This window comes from Bacillus rossius, chromosome 17 (assembly GCF_032445375.1).
Source record: "Bacillus rossius redtenbacheri isolate Brsri chromosome 17, Brsri_v3, whole genome shotgun sequence".
Lineage (NCBI taxonomy): Eukaryota > Metazoa > Arthropoda > Insecta > Phasmatodea > Bacillidae > Bacillus > Bacillus rossius.
The window spans coordinates 14216114-14235922 of NC_086344.1; the positions used below are offsets into that span (position 1 = coordinate 14216114).

The 19809-nt window shown below is 38.4% G+C and overlaps 1 protein-coding gene across 1 annotated transcript in view; it reads right to left on the reverse strand.

The window, feature by feature from the left end:
- The window catches only part of LOC134540717 (HEAT repeat-containing protein 5B), a 210230-nt gene that overhangs the window by 110096 nt on the left and 80325 nt on the right, over positions 1-19809 (reverse strand). Inside the window, 4 exon segments of the mRNA XM_063383611.1 lie at positions 9763-9926; positions 15399-15508; positions 17573-17706; positions 18867-18985. Of these exon segments, the coding sequence (XP_063239681.1) occupies positions 9763-9926; positions 15399-15508; positions 17573-17706; positions 18867-18985 (527 nt within the window).

A 19809-nucleotide genomic window follows, 5' to 3' on the forward strand; every position in this document is an offset into this window, starting at 1 on the left:
GAGCACCCTCGACGTACCACCACCCATTCTATCCACACAGTTTGCTAGGTGGTCACAATGCTCAGCTAAAAATACATGAGAATATAAAAATTAAAATGGAATTTAAAAAAAAAATCAATTTCAAATTACCTGTAAAATGTTTTTACCAAGTCTGATGTTAAATATCATGTTCATATCATTGCTTGTTTCCCAACTTCTCCATTGTTCAGTTAATTTTTTTTTCAAAACACTTAATATGAATGACTTCAGCACCTGTTAGCTTCTGCCACAACTCTACAACCAGCACGTACAACTGAATGGGGAAAACTGCACCGGTCGAAAAAATAAAGGCAGTGCAGATAACGATGGAGCCACAAGCTCTTGAAGGAAAGAGAACTCGTGTTCACAAACTGATGTTTCAACAGTATTTTTTTTTCCCCCAACAGAAAATGTAATTTTAGCCAGAAATTTGCGATCAGGAGTCAGAGGGGAGGGGGAACGAAACCTAAGGGCCCCGCCCACCCGGGCGCACACACGGCGCGCAGAGCTTCATGAAGAAAAAAAAGGTGATTTAAGAACTGCTGAAGATATCAAGAGTGGCGTCTGTTTACGAAAAGAATTTAATATTACGCTGAAGGCAGGTCAGAAGTTCTGTTACAGAATTTAGTTTTTTAAATGTATTTTTAAAAGAGTGAAATTGGCTAAAACGCGTGTTTTCAGAATAATTTTTAAGCATGAACAACGACTCAAAGGACTTACATTGCACCTTTTTTCTTCATTTCCTTGACATTTAATGTTATTGTAACTGTTCAAATCTAAGTTATCCAGTTATCCTACTATGCACTGGGAGAAGACTGCGCGCCAGTCCAGAGGAGACACCGTGCTAGAAGCACCAGCAAGCGTCGCGCTTATCATCCCGCCTCACACGCACACGCAAGCGCACGTACGCGTCCACGCCCGCATGCTCTATGCAACAGAGCCCAAATTTATAATATTAAATGATATAAAAATAGTTTTGACAAAAAAATTATCGAAATCATGCTGTTTTAAGAAGTAAAAATTGAATATTATCAGTTAATGCTCTTGATGAATACAACAAAAAAAAATGTATTTTCAAAATTCACATTCAATATTATCCTTTAAAAATTACATTGTTTCAAAAACATTTGAAAAAATATATATTCATTGTATTTTAAAAGTGTGTCTAAAACTGGTGCGCTGTATGGCATATATGTATCTGGTAACTGAACACAAAAGAAGGACAGCCCTAATGTCTGAAACCGTACATTGGAAAGAAAGAGTAGATGCCAACTAAAATGTACATTGCTATCTAAGGATGATTCTAATGTAAGTATCTCAACACCCATGATTCATGCGCTGCATAATCCTGGATGTGTCAGGTCACACAGAGATGCACTCTAACACTATGCATGAAATGCAATCATGCACACCAAGATGCACCCACCACCCCTCACAGATCTGCGCACCCCCCGCCCCAGCGAAACACACCCAGAGTGATGGTAACAACCCACTCACCCGAAAAATTACAGGATGTTTCTAAATAATTAATCCAATGTTAACAACGAAAATAGACACAGCACTGAGATCAGGCTTGGTGAACAGTGCTGCAGAGCGCATGATGGCCGATTCATCGTTCACGATGCTCGCCGATGTAAAGTCCTGCTCAGGCACACGAGGGTGACCTGTAGTGTTTCCCTCACATTGGGCCACCGTCACGTGCTCTGAAATGGCAGGAGGTTCGCTGCAGTGATGCCGATGGAAACCAAGCTGAGCAGTTGCAACTGGCTCACATTTGTTGAGAAGAAGGGCGCAAAAAACATTTAATGTCGCTGTGTTGAAATGTCGCACATCTATGACGAGTACTGAAAGACTCGCCCACATTTATTTATTTTTTCTTTTCAGAGAAACGTCTTTATAGCAACATACGTACGGTAATTTGAGGTGACGACTCATCAGAATGTAACCAGAAGAACCAAGTCCAGGATGTGGTGTGCTTATGGGGGGGGGGGGGGGGGGGAAGTAGAGGCAGAATAACGCCGTCACGTCCGTTACATTTGCGAAACTCCAGCGAGAACCTCCATGGTGTTATCGTTCAAGATAATTATTGAATATTTGGTTTTATGTTTTAAGCAATTTACTGAATGTGAAGTTTCAATTCTAGCGTGTGTTGCGACCACGCATAGATTCTTTTAAGTCCATGGTAGTTAAAAATTTTAAAAAATATTGCCACCAAAATAACGCCGTCATGTCTGTTACATTTGTGAAACTCCAGCGAGAACCTCCATGGTGTTATCGTTCAAGATAATTATTGAATATTTGGTTCTATGTTTTAAGCAATTTACTGAACGTGAAGTTTCAATTCTAGCGTGTGTTGCGACCACGCACAGATTCTTTTTAGTCCGTGGTAGTTAAAATTTTTAAAAAATATTGCCACCACCTCGTGCGCAGAAGAAGTTCACAACTGTCGCACCACTAGAGCGACAACCGTCGAGAACCAAGTGAACAGGCAACAAGAAGGTGCTACGTGGTTCTACCTTCATACCTTTACGAAATCAAATGTGTGATATAGAATTTAGAAACATCCAAAATTATACAGTCTGTCCTCAAAGTCACTGTGCACTTTCGACAGGTCACAGGAAATCAACGAAACAAGTCAGGAAAGTGAACTCTTCGCCAAATAAAAGGTAAACTTTCCAAGTTGGCATGCCTGTTTCAGTGCAGCTCGACGAGGCCTCCATTTGTTGCCCCGCACACATCGAAACTACATTCCAGTTCTTAACATACACGGTTAATGACGTCTGGTGTGACAAGAGTGAGTAAAGTCCTGTGATTCTCCATTTGAAATTATTAACTTTGCTGTTACGTTCACTGCACACATAATCCCACAGGTAAAAGTCTAATAGCGTTAGGTCCGGAGATCATGGTGGTTATGCCTCAACTTCAACCCTTGCCTATCCACCGCTGAGGAATGTCGTATCCAGAAACTCACAAACAATGTTGGCGTAGCGTGGATTTCCGTCATCCTGGTATGCAAACTTGGAGGGTCTACATTTAATTTGACGAAGATTTCACATCTCTATATTGTTTCGCTGCTTTCCTGTAACCGGTCGAAAGTGCAGCACGACTTTAGGAACACACTGCATTAACCAACTCCAAGCTGGAAAAAAACACCATCACACCAGCTCACACACACATAGTGTACCACCACCTCCCACCATTTTTCACCTCTTCTAATGTACAAGTACATCTTAAAATCACAAAAAAAAATTTTTTATGTATTTATCATTACTTCACATTCAAGAATTAAAAAAAAATTATCAACATGCAAATTATTTCCTTCATGATCATGACCTGCTGTTAAACACTCCCGCCAACCATTTACTGAAAAGATATTCCTCATTAAGTTTTAACATTTCTTGCTGGTATGCCTTTCTTCCATTGGACCATATTAGTGATAGTACAACCCACAATTCTTGGTTGTACCAATTAATTGTACATATGATAGTTATTTAACATCAGCTGCAAGTTATTTTTTTAACTATTACCACACGTTTATAATTTTTCATCTTCTATCCACTTAAGGAAAATTTTAAGAGTATTAACACATTTATTTCAGCAAAATAAATAGGTAATTAAAAATACAAAACATTTACAGTCCATAAGGATAGAACCAACAGACACCAGACAACATGCATAGTGATGAAACCCAGGATATGTCATCACACAGTTGTATCCAGAAATATTTAAAGCAACAGGACTTTCAACCAACTATGTTAAAAAAAATTTAATTTTTTTTTTCCCCCCCACAATATCTTGTACCCTTGATACGAACACATTTTTATGTAATATTGATAGTGTACTAGTGGGAGCAGACAGTAACATATGTAAGTGTTAAAAATGGCAGAGAGCAAAGAAAGTAATATCTGTAATACCAATTCTACACAAACAATCACTTACAAGGTTTCACTGGAATTTACTGGGAAGCAAAATACAAACTCTAACATGCGAAACTATGCACACATCACATTTTCCATAAGTAAACAGACACAGTACATAATTGCACTATGACTCAAGTTGAACAAAAATTTATATAAATAAAAATGTAAATTTTTGTTCATTAAAAATCTTAAATCTCCGAAAAGTTCTTCACCGATTGCTTGGAAATTTTGACACAACGTTGGATTTGTATATGTGCATGTTTTTATATACCTACAGGTATGTCACACCTGTGACAGGTAAAAAGATATATAAAAACATAGAATTTTAATATTTGGATTACTATAAAGTGACATATATAGAGATATAGAGATATATAGGTATACAGAGTAAAGAGAAAGAGATTATAAAAAGATAGAGGGAGATATAGATATATAGATACAGAGATAAAGAGATAGAGATAGAGATATATGTCAATAGAGATATACAAAGAGAGATAGATAGAGGCATACATAATTAGAGAGAGAGAGATGCTTTGTATATGTGCACCTACTTCAAACAAATGACAAAAAAAAATTGATTGATTATTAATTATTCACGAGCTATTTTCAATTCAAAAAGAAATACTACAAATCCCTTTGAATATGTTCCCCATTAATTATATACATATATATAAGGTTTAATTTTTTTTTTTACTTACAGAGTTGACCCTTTAAACTTCTAAGAAGTTATCAAGATAAATAGGTTTAAAATTTAATGTCACTAAAGAAACTATTTAACAGTGTTAAACTGCAATTAAAATTTTAGGGCAAGATTCCATCTCATGAAAATATGCGGTTACAAGTCAGCCCTTTTCAAAACAGCCACAAAGAGCAGTACAAAATTTAATACCTTGTTTGAAACTATACCGTAAGAACATAAACATGGAGTGTGTCTAGGCAATTGCATTTAAATCAGTTTAAAAATTCCACACGATGACAATAGGCGGTAGGTACTTCATGAAGCTCTTGTAAGATGATGATAAAGGAAGACCAGACCAAAGCCTTGCCCCCCAAGGACAAGGAAAGGGACGCGGCAGCTAAGGTGGGGAGCCACATACAAGTCCGAAACACCCAAACACTAAGCATACAGCAAAACTGTACTAAAACAAGTGTTAGCACAGATGTTATTTAACCATTTTTTTTTATTTTTCATTTCCTGCATTTTATTAATAAATGACTTTATGAACAGTATTATGCTTTGAAATGTAATCCATACCTACAAAACCGAGAACTCTAAGTCTATTGTTTTTCGAATGTCAACGCAATGCACAGACCCTCTCTACTGAAATAGTTTTATATTATGAAATGGAACACTTTAATTATGCTCTTATTTTAAATCTGTGTTATTTCACACTTATTTGATCTCTGTTGACAGTTTCTATTATTATATTTATTATGAAAAAAAAACCTTTTTTCTCATGACTTTCCAGCCAATCACGAAGTAGCATTTGTTGATTTAAGTACATTTTAAATTATTAAAAAAGATTGTTTTAGCATCCAATATGGAGTAGTGGTACGGTATTATGTGGTGTTAAATCCACTGAATTTTACGTGCAAACAAGGATTTTGACTATTAGCAGCAATAGCGAAGTGTTTTAGTAAAGTTGTTAAGTGTTAAGATATATAAAACATTGTGATTATCTGCGATACTGTAAGGTGAGCGGCAATTTCCGAGAGTAAACTGTTCTGCTCATTTCTCCGCATAACGTTTCACTAATTAAATAAACAATTTTGCTTGTGTATGAGTTTCTCATGATCATAAAACACTGTTAAAACTTGACTATAAGCATTAAGACTTATCTAACATGTATATTTTATAAGTGAAACAACGAATTTTGAAACTGAACATAATTTTTGGTTCTAACACACACTCAGTGGTCCTATTGAAAGTTTCTTGTGACTACAACAAATCCTCAGCTAGCCGAAGCAAACCCCATTACTTAATAATATTAGTTAACATCGAAGGCTTATAAACTGACCTAAATTGAATGAACGATTGCTATTTTTAAATGTTTTCGACCTATATCCAGTATTTTAAATACAAAAGTAATTGTTCGGCCATTAAATAATTATTGCTTTAGGTATTGTGTTTAAAGGTTATATTGTTAATTTATTACGCTGAAAGCAACATACATAATGTGTTTAAAAGAGATCTTAAGTCATACAGTTTTACAGTAAATAATGTGTATGTTCATTATTACTAAAAATATGTAATTTATTGTATGTTTTCAACAAGGCCCTAAGTATAAACAATTTCATTATACTGGTTTTTTTTTTTTTTTTCTTATTTGAACATAAATGTTGCTTTTCCCCTCAAATAACTACAGTACTCTGACCTATTACAACACACACAGTTTTTTTCTGATCAGTGTGGTACTGTTAAAATTCTTGTTTAGTAATTGCTCTCAAGTCTTAAGATAGTCAAGTTATATGAGAGTAATATCAGCAGTCACATATAAAATATGCTGTGTTACGGTACAACACACAACATGCATGGTCAGATGAACGACCGACACATTCCCTTGCGAATGCACATCACAGTGAATGAACCAAGGTTTCAAGAAATGTTGTAAAGATAAAAATAAAAAAAATAGTGCGTGGAGTCCCTCCGGGCGGAAGAAGTGAAACTTCGTAATGTGGAAATGAAAATAGGAAGGGGTAGAAATTGATTTTTAGTGAAATCATATTGTATCAAATCAAACTAAAAAAACAAGTAAATGAAATAATGAATATTATAAATTAAAATAGAAAAATAAAATAGAACAACAAGTACATATTTCAGCTAATTTCACGACGCTCACACTGTTTATTTCGCTGCATAGTAAGAATACCACGCGCATGTGCCAGTAACAGGTATACTACGCACATGCGTTCGAGTGCCACGCATTCACTCTCGCTCTGTCTCTTTCTATTCCCCCTCCCCAGGAGCGTTGAACGTTTAACGCAACCTTGTTGGAAGTCGTATTAGAAGTTTCACTTCAAAATTTAAATGAAATTTTAACCACGCCAGGCACCCGCCCTCTCTCCAAAAATTACAAACAAAATCACAAATAACACATCACTGCTTTTTATTCACTTTTACTTGCACTTTGGTTTCCTCTACCTGTTGAAAATTGACAAATAAGAATAAAAAAGAAATTAATAACTTTTTCTTTGTTTAAATAACTTTTTTTTTAAGAAGGTGATTATTTACAACATTAAAAGTTAAAATAATGTTAAAATGTTGGCATAAATGTTTAACAGAAGAATATTTTTTTCTTAGTTTAAGTTAACATGTTTTTGTTTCTTAAAAAAAAGTTATTATTTAAACACTAACATTCAAAGTAATATGTAAGTAAAGACTGATAAAATTTTAAGAGAAGAATGTGTTTTTGTTTGAATGATATAGTTTATTATTTATAATACTTAGTCTAAAGCTTAATTACCTATTACCTAATGTTAAAGTAAATGCTGATAAAAGATATAATTGCAGAGTTACCGTAGTGAAAAAAAAACTGAAGTTTTTTTTTTAAAAAAAAGGAATAAGAAAAAATTTTCTAATAAAAATGCTAAGAAATTCATAGTTTTTGTCATATTTAATATTATTTTCAACTGTAAATGTAATGACAAAAAAAATATCCTGCTGATTCACTCATTGTTTCCCTTATGTTCTGTTAGTGATGAAAACTGATGGGTTTTAAACTACATGTGAGTTTGTGTTAAAATAAAGACTTGTTTTAAGACGTTACAGAACCATACGGTATTAAAAATTACTAGGGAAAAAATTTTATGGTGTTTTTTTTTTTTGGCCAATTTCATGTTTAAAACAGGAGATTTCTGAGTTACTTTTTTTTTTTAAATTTTATAATTTTATTTTATAAAGATAGCATGTCATTCAACAGAAAAACTTTAGATGTTTCATTATATTTATTTAACCAAGAAAGTGTCACTTTCAATGCTAAATAATGCACATTTTCAATTTAATAATTTTAAATTAGTGTGCCTAACTACTTGGGACAATAAAAATTGTACGAATGTAATATGTAAAAATGTGTTACTACATAATAACAGTGGCAAGATAAAACAATTTTTTTTTTTCATAAATCTCAAACAGAATTTAATATACTAACAAATTATGTTTTTGTGATTCGAGTTAAGTTTTGATTAAAAATGCTGACTAACTACATGATTTTAGTTAAATATGGTGTTTTATGGTGCACTAACTTTTATTTTGGTGTAATATGGTGTATCAACATGATTTTCGGTGCTATTACGGTTTCATCGCAATTCACCATATAATCTTATCCCTAAAAATTTCTAGTCCAGTTTGGTAGCAAACGTTTGTCAGATTCCCAATTTAATACAATTTCTTGGACATACACTATTGCAGTTTTTGCACTGTTTGTCATGGAAAAAAAACTCAAGAACGCAAATTAAGAAATAAAGATGAAAATATACACCCACACAGAACAAGCTTAAATCAGCTAATGGCAAACAGATAAACCCAACGATGAACATGAACAGGTGTTACGAACAACACTGCGACAGAACAGACGATCACATTCAAACTTAAAATATCAGAAAGCTTGAGAAATCAGTGGAAAGAATTTAGTCTTGGAAAAAATAACAACAATGCAGACAAACACGGTGGGGCTAACAACGACGAGACCAGTTTCAACAATAACAGCAAATACAGGCAGACAACAAAACCTGGACAACCCAGCAAACACACGACACAACAATGAAGATGAACAGGTACTATGGACAACACCACGGCGACAAAAACCAATGAACGCAGCAGGTTTCCAGTGACAAAACAGTGGCTTTGTTTCAGGAAGTAGCATCTCTTGCCATCAGGCACAAACAGGACTGATTTTTATTTCTTAATTCGCGTTCTTGAATTTACACCTACTGCAGGTTATAAGTAAGGGCAGGCATTTTTCGCGAACAAAGCTGACCGCCTACTAGACTGCAACAAGGTTTACGCGCACCAGCGGTTTCTTCCTCGTGATTGGCGGTAGTCTGCGAGATAAGTAGTTGTCTTATTTGGCCGAGCCACTCAGGACGCTTTTTGCTTCCGCACTGAATGACTGTGATTGGTGTTTTAACAATCGTCATGTACACAAAAAAAAAACGCAACCCGATCACGAAACACCAGACGATGCCGCTGTGTTTTAACTTTCAGCTGGTCTCGGAATATTTTCGCGAAATGTGCATGCCCCTGGTTATAAGACATCTTTCCAAGTTATCACGTCGTACAAATTGTTACATTGGAACACTGTTGTTTGCAGCACGTTTTTTTTTAAACCTGCTTCTTTCATGTCTGCGCGCACTTTTTTTTTTCCATGACGAAACAGTTTGAAACTGTGATGGCGCACGTCCGAGAAACTGCCCGTCGCGTGAGTCGCTGGAGAAACTAGTAAACTAATAAAACTAATAAACTAATAAAACTAAAAAAACTAATAAAAAAATTCTTTAAAGATTCGAAATTATAATATAAAACAAAACATTTCCACAGTTTAAGCTAGTCAGTGGCGTGGTGTAGAGGGTTAGACGCATCGTCTTTTAATCTACTCCACTAAAACCGCTGCCGGAATTCCAGTTTGGCTTCAGGCATCAACCTTCAACGCAGCACGCACTGGCTCACGTCACCGACCAAATCACCTCCAATTTCACCCAACGGATCCAAACCGGCATGGTGTTGCTAAACCTGAGTCGTACATTCGATACAGTCCATCATCTGTGATGGCGTACGTCCGAGAAACTGCCCGTCGCTTGAATCGCTGGAGAGTTGGCCCGCGACTACCTGGTCCTCGATGGTGCGGTGGTCCGTCTCCTGCAGCCAGGTGCCCAGGATGACGGAGTCGTCCGCGTGGCACACCCCGCGCAGCTGGGACGTCGTGGTGTTGGCCTGGTTCTCCGTCAGCGTGAACTCGGCGACCAGCATCCGCAGCAGGTGCGTGTACGAGCCTGCCCCACGACACAACATCCTTACAATCAAAACTGCTCGGCAGGACATACAAAATGCTGTCCACAACACTGCGGATGAAGATTCTAAGCGGAGCGCTGCGGCGAGAGTTACGGCCCGGCGAGGAGTGACTGGGGGAATAAACATTTTTAATTGCGAGTAATTGATTATCAGCTAGGGACCGGAAAAAAATCAGCGGGTTCAATGACCTGCGGGATGAACTCCACAGTTCCACGTACACTCGGTCAAATGCCACCCACTCATTGTGGCTGCTGTCTTGCGAGACGTCCCAACGTGGCGGCCTGTGATCCGATAAAGCTTTGGTTGGGCGTTTTTTCACTGGCCCAGGGTCATCCAGGTGAGTTTTGAGCCAATGGCAGAGGCAGCACTGAGGTATAACTATTTGTATTTTAGCCTGTCGCGAAATGAATTCGCGAATTTTTCCGGTCTCTAATTATTAGGCATTTTTGAGTGAGATTATTTATCATTACTGTGAATATTAGTAATCAATAAAACTGTGCAATAATAACTTAACTGAGCTATCATTATGAACCCAGTTCTCCTCACATTATTAATATAGTAACATTTTGGTGTCAGAAGTGGGATAGCCTTAATTAAATAAATTACGTTTAGTTAATAGAGAATTAAAAACATATATATATTTAGAATTTAGATTTTTGGTAATAAATTAGTGTTAGAAACTATAGATAGATTGAGTGTATTAGTAGTAAAGTTAGTGTTAGTTTTCAGTATAAGTTTAGGTTAGCTCTTAAGTCAAATTACTCTATAGATCATAGGGGAATAGTGATAGTGAGACTGATAGTGTATGTGGACAAAAAAGATGGCTGCCGACGAACTTAAGAACATAGTGGCTTCCTTGGCCGAACTGAAGAATGGCCAAGATGAAATGAAGAGTAACCAGGAGAGAATGGAAAGTAGGCTGGATGGAATGAAGAGTAACCAGGAGAGAATGGAGAGTAGGCTGGATGGAATGAAGAGTAACCAGGAGAGAATGGAGAGTAGGCTGGATGGAATGAAGAGTAACCAGGAGAGAATGGAGAGTAGGCTGGATGGAATGAAGAGTAACCAGGAGAGAATGGAGAGTAGGCTGGATGGAATGAAGAGTAACCAGGAGAGAATGGAGAGTAGGCTGGATGGAATGAAGAGTAACCAGGAGAGAATGGAGAGTAGGCTGGATGGAATGAAGAGTAACCAGGAGAGAATGGAGAGTAGGCTGGATGAAATGAAGAGTAACCAGGAGAGAATGGAGAGTAGGCTGGATGGAATGAAGAGTAACCAGGAGAGAATGGAGAGTAGGCTGGATGGAATGAAGAGTAACCAGGAGAGAATGGAGAGTAGGCTGGATGGAATGAAGAGTAACCAGGAGAGAATGGAGAGTAGGCTGGATGGAATGAAGAGTAACCAGGAGAGAATGGAGAGTAGGCTGGATGGAATGAAGAGTAACCAGGAGAGAATGGAGAGTAGGCTGGATGGAATGAAGAGTAACCAGGAGAGAATGGAGAGTAGGCTGGATGGAATGAAGAGTAACCAGGAGAGAATGGAGAGTAGGCTGGATGGAATGAAGAGTAACCAGGAGAGAATGGAGAGTAGGCTGGATGGAATGAAGAGTAACCAGGAGAGAATGGAGAGTAGGCTGGATGGAATGAAGAGTAACCAGGAGAGAATGGAGAGTAGGCTGGATGGAATGAAGAGTAACCAGGAGAGAATGGAGAGTAGGCTGGATGGAATGAAGAGTAACCAGGAGAGAATGGAGAGTAGGCTGGATGGAATGAAGAGTAACCAGGAGAGAATGGAGAGTAGGCTGGATGGAATGAAGAGTAGCCAGGATGAAATGAAGAAGGGCCACGAGGACATGAATCATAAAATGGAAAGACACCAAGAAGAGATGAAGAGTGAAATGAAGAACTGCCAAGAAGAGATGAAGAGTGAAATGAAGAACTGCCAAGAAGAGATGAAGAGTGAAATGAAGAACTGCCAAGAAGAGATTAAGAATGTAATGAAGACCGAGATCAAAGACCAAGATTAAAGACATCAAGAAAAACCAAGAAGAGATGCGAAATGAAATAGTTGCTGCACAAGAAGAAATGAAAAAGAAGATTGATGAAACCAGCATCCAGTTGGAAGGCAAAGTGCAGTGTTCGGAGAAACAACTAGCAGAACATGAAGAGCTGACGGCACAAGCAAGCTCAACTCCAGCAGGCCACCGAACAGCAAGTAGCAGCTGTAACTGAAGAGTGCCTGCCATTGGATGCTCAAGGCAGCTACATCTGCTACGAAACTATGGGTAAAAAACTTGAATGATTGCAAATTTTTTTCAGGGAGTAAAAATCAATTTTTATATATTACAATTAGTTTTATATCATAATAATCAGTTGGAATAGGTTGGCTACATTTAAAATAAATTAAAACAGTGTAGACTAGGTTAACTACATTAAGAATACTTTGAATGCACAGTATTAGAACAATTGGTTATGAAATACCTATTCTAGCTAACCTAACCTAAATATTGATGTTAAAATTTAAAAAAAAAATAATAGTACTGAAGTAGGAACCACTTAATAGAATAACGTTTATAACCAAATTCGTATTGTAATTTAAAATACAAATAATACAAACTATAATTATTTATTTCATGTTTAGCTGAGGTTGCCAGTTTCGCAAGTTGAGGTTACCTGATTTTGAAAGCTAGTTTCACGAGTCACTCACTTCACACCGACGCACTTGAAAATTTATCTCTATTAATCCACAGAAGCTGGTAATCTCCAGAATTATTGTAAATAAATTCATTCTTGTGAATTATTTATTGACGACACACGCCCATTAAAATAAATGGCAGCGTAAAAAGTTAATGCAGTTTGAGACCAAAATACGTGTTTGAAAATGATTACTATCGATTCTCCTGAAACTATCAAGTAAAGGCTATCGAACCTGTATGCAAACATGTGAAAAAAGCCTGAGAATTCACGAAAAGAAGGAAAATCAACCAAATTTTGTTATATTTAACGTTTCAGAATTTTTTAAGGTGTCTAAACATCAATAAAAGCTGTATTTTCGGATTCACTTTTGTTAGCACAAGAAGAAATTCCAGAAATATGTTGTGTTTTTCCTGACATTTCTCGGAACTCCCTGGCCTTTTTAAATACCCCGACTTTTCTCGGTTTTCTAGTCCTAAAGCAACCATAAACAATGTTTTACATACCAAATTTTTTTAATAACTTAAAATTATTTTGTAGTAAATAAATATTTAATTTTTACTTGATTCAGCAGATGAAATAAAAATTATAAAGTTCATTGATGTTGAAAGCAATACTTTTACAGTATATATGACCACTAGGCTTCTGCCGATACTTTTATTCTTTTCATTCGAAAAATATTTTGAATCAATCATCACAATATTCACTAAAATGGAATATTTTTCAAACTGAATTTTAACATAAAGTGAAAAAAAAAATTTTACACTTCACACAGGAATCCAAGATATGTTGATACAAAACACAGTAAAATAAAAAATACAAAGAGTTGTAAAATTTAGGATAATTAAAAAAAAAAAAAACAAAGCATACAGTAAAATATTAAGACTGAAAATAAAGATTGCAGGCTCTCGCGGCCATTGTCTGGAGTGGCTTGGCTTCTGGGTTTTGGCCGCGTCGAAGGTGAAGATAGCACCGATGTTTCGGCCAACATTGTAGTCTCCATCATCAGGGAGCAGTTACCTACTGCTTCTCTGATGATGGCGACTGCAACGTCAACCGAAACATTGGCAATATCTTTGCCTTCGCTGCCAGAACCCAAGCAATTCCAACTTTGAAAATAGTTTTGTTATGTAAATGATTACATACATAAGCTGGAGTATTATTTATAATTTCAAATCTTAAATCACCAATTTATTAAATATAATCCAATGTGTGAATAATTAATGTCAAATATCAAATTATTCATGAATATAGAATATTTCTGTACTTTTTGTACTTGCAGATAGATCCCTAGTGAATGCCACTCACTGATAACATGACAACATTTATTCAACAATTTGCATACCATTCCAAAGGAAAAGGATAAAAAAAAAATTGGAAATTCGTCGCACTAAAATAAAACTGGTGTTGTGGGTGTCCAAAAAAAAAAATGACACTCCAGACTTACATCAAAGCTGAATGCCAAAAAAGTAACAGACTGGACTCTGGATTGCCGAGACTGTGGATGCTGGCTCGCAACAGCACAGAGCACGGCATAGGCACGGACGTGCAGCTCGTGAAAACGACGGCACGGCACTGACCTTTGATTTAACGCAGTTTTTTGGGCACACGTCATTGCGGTTTTGCACTGTTTATCATGGAAAAATTCTGAATATTACGTTTTTTAGTTCAATGGAATTTTCTTTTCCTAATGTGTAACAATATTGAAAAGAATGAAAGTAAGTTGTATACACATTACTATGAAATAATTTTAGTCTCTGCGGTTCTTTATTTAATACCAAACAATCCAAAACTCTTAAGTCTCATTCTATGAAATGTCCAGCTAAAAACCGAAGTTATGGTCATAGGTAATTTATAATTAAGCATTGCAAGAGATAAAGCCTTAATGAATTGTGCCTGATGACGAGAACCGATGTCAGTTCCCGAAACGTCGCAACTGTTCTCATTGGAAATCTTTTGTGTTCGTCGGTGCTATCGTCGTTGTGTTGTCCATAGTACTTGTTGATCTTCATCGATGTGGTTATGTGTTTGCTGCGTGTTCCAGGTTTGTTGTCTGCCTGCATCTAATCTGTCTCGTCATTGTTACCCCACTTTGTTTGTCTGTGTTGTTGCATTATTTTTTTCATGACTTAGTTCCTTCAACAGAATTCTTGTCCTGTCTGATATTTAGATGTTGAACATTTTTTGTCTTGTGTTGTCGATAATACATGTTAAGTTTCATCGTTGGTTCCGTTTGTCCGACATCAGCTGATTCAGTCTTGTTCTGCGTGAATTTTTTATATTCATACATTCATTTATTTTTTTTGATTTTCGGAAATGTTTCCCGTGACAAACAGTGCAAAACTGCAATGGCGTGTGTTAATGTTGATAAACATATGTGGACTGTATCGAGAAGTTTTTAACCGACGATGCAACGTAAATCACACGGTAGCATCCGCCCGCACCATTGCGAACCTATCGCCATCATGCCGATCGAAAACGAAGACCGTCTTCTTGTTTCCCACCGCGGGGATGCCACTCTCACGGTTCATGGACGCCGACACTCGCAGTGTTCCGACATGGTGCCAACTGTAGAAAGCTGGGGCGCGGGTGATTTAAACTGTGTCTTGTCACTCGGCCCGGTACAAGTGCCACAAAGTCAACTCACAACACAGTTCTATGTGCATGAGTTCACACTAAGTACCAAACAGCGTGTGTCCAAAAAAAAACTGCATTAAATCAAAATTCCCCGCCGCTGCGGGAATCGTTTGAAGAACTGACCTTCGAAGGACTGGGGCGGCAGCAGCGACAGTGTCTCGTACAGACGCAGCCGCACCATCGCCGCGGGGGCCTTCAGGTGCTGGCCGTAGGTCTTCAGGACCGTCGAGATGCTGCAGCACGACACACAACGCACTCGCGCATGCCGCCTGTACCCCTCCCGCCCCTCATGCACACACTCACACTCCTTGACCAACACAAAACTGGAGGGATATAAAAAATATACCATATTAACTCGCGTAAAGGCCCCCTTTTATTCTCTCCAAATTTTCGACTCCAAAAAAAGGGGAGGGGGCCTATACGCAAATTTGATGTAAAAAATAGATTTTTCTTTTTTTCAGGCATGAAAAACTAACATTTAATAAAAGCAAAATGAAATACCGCCACAACTTATTTAAACGCCAAATTAAATTTTGATCAAATGAAACAGCTGGCGGAACGACTGGCAAGTCGTGCGTCTTTGTTGTAATGAGAGAGGGTGGGGGAGGCAGCGACGCGGCAGGAGGGAGAGAGAGGCAGAGGTGTGGCTTAACCTCCCTCCTGCCAGCTAGCCAGCCAACCAGACCCACTTCCCTTCCTCCTTCACTTCCCCTCTTCTTCCCTTCTTCTTCTCCGACAACACGGCACATCAACACAAGCGCGCGAGTCCAGCTTTCTTTATCTTTATGTCGTTTGAGATACGACTAACTGCGTACGTCTGTCATACCTCACGGTCCTACTGAGAGCGGACAAACTATAATACCAGTCTCTGTATCACTGCCGCTTACAAAATCACCTCCCGCCGGTCACAATACATGGCTTGCTGTTTGATGCATGCCAAGCTGCCCTGCCCTCAGATAAACCCAGAAAAACAAGTTTAAGCGAGCAAATACGGTATATACTCCATGCTTCAACCTGTTCTTTAAAGTCGATTTTACATCTTTTTAACGCTACTCTGCATGTGTATATTTTAAAACTTCAATACTCTAAATTCAGGTAAAAACAATAGTTTCGATAACGACTTCTCGAGACGACAGAAATGTGTCAAAATAAAGACCATTATTACTACTGTCAGCTAATGACATCCACAGCTAGCCTGTAGCCTGTTTGCAATAAAATGCCTGTACATTGATTTGAAACAGATGCTTTCTCATTTTTGTACAGCCAAGCCAAGATCTCGTGAGAATACAGAGGAGCAGGGTTCAGAACCCAAGAAACAAATACATACGTAAGGAGCAAAAAAAATTATATCCAAGTGACTGAAGAAAATGGAGGTGAGAGAGATTATTATTACGACAGTTAGGGCAACCCATTAAGTATCCATAGAGGTATTTGCAGTAGCTTGGGAGAGAAAATTAATTTTTACTTTAGTTATAGTAAAATTTTATCTTTTGAATAAAATTATAGTCCTTCAATCATAATGTGCACTTGTCACATGCAAGCAAGATTCCATAACTGTAAATAGCAAAAAAATAGTACTACCAACTTTAGATGAACGAAAATGATTAAACTAAAATGATAAAAAAAGAAACAAAAACAGATACAAAAGATAAATTTATACTAATTTAGTTTTTTTTTTTTTTGGTGTTGTTATAAAAGTGAAAAATATGTTTTAGATCCGTAAATAACATGCTCTTATATACTAATTTATATTAACTATAAATATATTTAAATATTAATTTATACTAATTTTGTTTTTTTGTTGTTGTTGTTGTTGTTGTTGTTGTTGTTGTTGTTGTTGTTGTTGTTGTTGTTATAATGTACAAAAGTTTAAATTGGTTCCATAAATAATTGTAATTTTTTGATTTATAATAGAACTATTAATATATAGATGTGTATAAATTATTATATGTATATATATTATTAAATACTTCAATTTAAAAAAGAATAGTATTTATATATTAATATTAATTGTTCCTTCGGGCGACTATTTTGTTCACGTAGGTAGTTTAACCATGAAACGTGGCCAGGAACTCAACAGCTTGTATCTCTTTTTGTTTCTTTTTTTTTTTATTATTTTAATTAGAAAAAAAATTGTACTACCAACTTTAGATGAACGAATTAGATTAAATTAAAATGATAAAAAAAAAAAAGAGATACAAAATTTTTCCTTCGGACAACTTCTTGTTCACGTTGGTGTTTTAACCGTGAAACGTGGCCCGGGTGTGTTCAGCGCCGAGCGGGGGGCGGTGACTCACTTGGTGAGCATGGCGAGCGCCGCCTCAACGGGCGTCAGCAGCCGCCGGATGATGTCGTCCGTCACGAGCTCGGGGCAGTTCTGCAGGAAGCTGTGCATGGCAGACAGCGCCCCTGCGCGGCCCTCCAGCGTCACCTGTCGCACCCGTCACTCTCCGTCACTCCCCGTCACCCTCCCCATCACCCCCGTCACCCTCCCGTCACCCTCCCCATCACCCCCCGTCACTCCCCGTCACTCCCGTCACTCCCCGTCACTACCCGTCACCCCCCCCAGCCTCCGTGCACCGGCGCGGCGGAACCTCCACGTCACGCGCCTGGACCGGGCCGTGTTTCAGTACCGAATTCACCGTGATTTTTTTACCGAAACTGTGGAACATTAAAAAGGAGGGTGTCGCGTTAATAATCGCAAGCTCGTGTCTTGCCACTGGGAGCAGCTCGGTTGAACAACTGCAGGCTCTGCCCCTCAAACGTGTCACTTGTGTCACTTTGGTCCGGGGCTTTCCTGGACCCGCACAGGCGTGACGTAGGAGAGATGCAGGATGAAGGAGTGTCTATTCCCCTGAGGCTGCTGGGGGGGTAACTTCCTCCTAGACCACCACACATCACCGCGTTCTTTACTTCCGAACAGTTTTGAACTACAGTCCGTCGGTGAGGAGGTGAAGACAAAAAAAAAGCACGACGCTCACTGGTGCTACTAGTGCCATATCGCCTCCTAAGCGCAAGGCTGTTAACTAGTACACGGTCTTCTCGTCGTGCACGGGGCAGCTATGAAATTTGGCGGGGAAATGAAGATGAAGGTGAAATGCAAGGACCTCGAGTGCTTTCGAGAATTTGCACCAGGCGTCACATGTCTAAAATATGGAAACAGAACTACTCTTTCGCCCTCAGCAGTTATTAAAATCCTTTTCGTAAACAGACACCACGGGGATAATCTTGAGCAGCTTCTTAAATCACGTGGGTTATTTCCTTGAGCTCTGCACACCACGTGTGTTCCCAGGTAGGTGTTGGCGTTGAAGTTAGTTTTTCAGGGCCTCTTTGTGACCATCCTGAACCTGCACATCCACACATGAACTCTTATTTCACGACAAGAGGCAGCGGGCGGCATTCCGCGGCCTGGGACTCCTCGCGGGCCCTCGGCTCTGGTGCACGGACCACGAGGCCTGCAGTAGCTGTGGTGACAATACAGTTTGTGGCACATTGAGTCACAGCGTTGTCTGAACTGCGCAACATCCCTGCACCGTACGGCGGCATGTTACCGACAGTGACTGCGTCTACCGGGCGAACAGGGCGACCAACCTGCCAGGTGAAGGCGTCCCCGCGGGCCTTCTCCGACTCGAGCTCCTTGTTGGAGCGCGGGAAGGAGTTCCTCCAGAGTAGCAGCATGCGGGGGAGTAGGCCCCTCACCACCGGCACGCCTGCAAGGCACACAGAGCGACCATCGTCAGCCATCGCACACCGTGCACTGCCAGTACCTATTACTGCAGTCAACATCCTATGGTTTTATTTTTCGCACCAGTTATTTTGTCGTAAAAATGCAGCATACGAATTTTACCACTATTTTTGGTGGAGTATTACAAAACAGCTTTCATAAAAATAAAAACAATAACACCAAAAACCTCTGTTTTAAAAATGAAATTGGTCTTCAAAATAAAACCATAAAATCTTGTCTCTAATTATTGTGTATTAACACGCATTTTGGCGTTAAGCTGTGCACTGACATGTTTTTTTTTGTTTTTTTTTTGGTGTTATTTAGGTCTTATTGCAATTCACCAAGTAAGAATTGACTGTGCGTGTTACCAGAGACTGGACCTATAGTGAGAGCATTTGTGTGTATTTCCAGCTTTGTACTCCTTTTTTTTATGAGTTAACTGGTTTTGCGTGAGAATTAGTGGGATAGTGGAAAGAAAAGACAACTGTTTCAATGTCTACCACCTACCGTATTTAACCCCAGAAGGGTCGCCCCTGCACATTAAATTTTGATAAAAGATACAATGTTTGTAAGACATAAACTGTTTGGTAACTAACATTTTGTAAATTTCGGCATTTCAGGTTCTGAAAACACCTTTCCAATTCGCAGAGTTATTCACGTTTCCAGGCCATGTATAGGTCGCACCATATATCTGTCTTAACTAGAGTTCCAACTCACTGGTGCATAAGAAATACGTAACTGGTGTCAACCCTCGGTCCTCTTTTTGTCTGCTTTCTGTGCTACTTTATTACTGTAGGAGAGGGCGTGAGG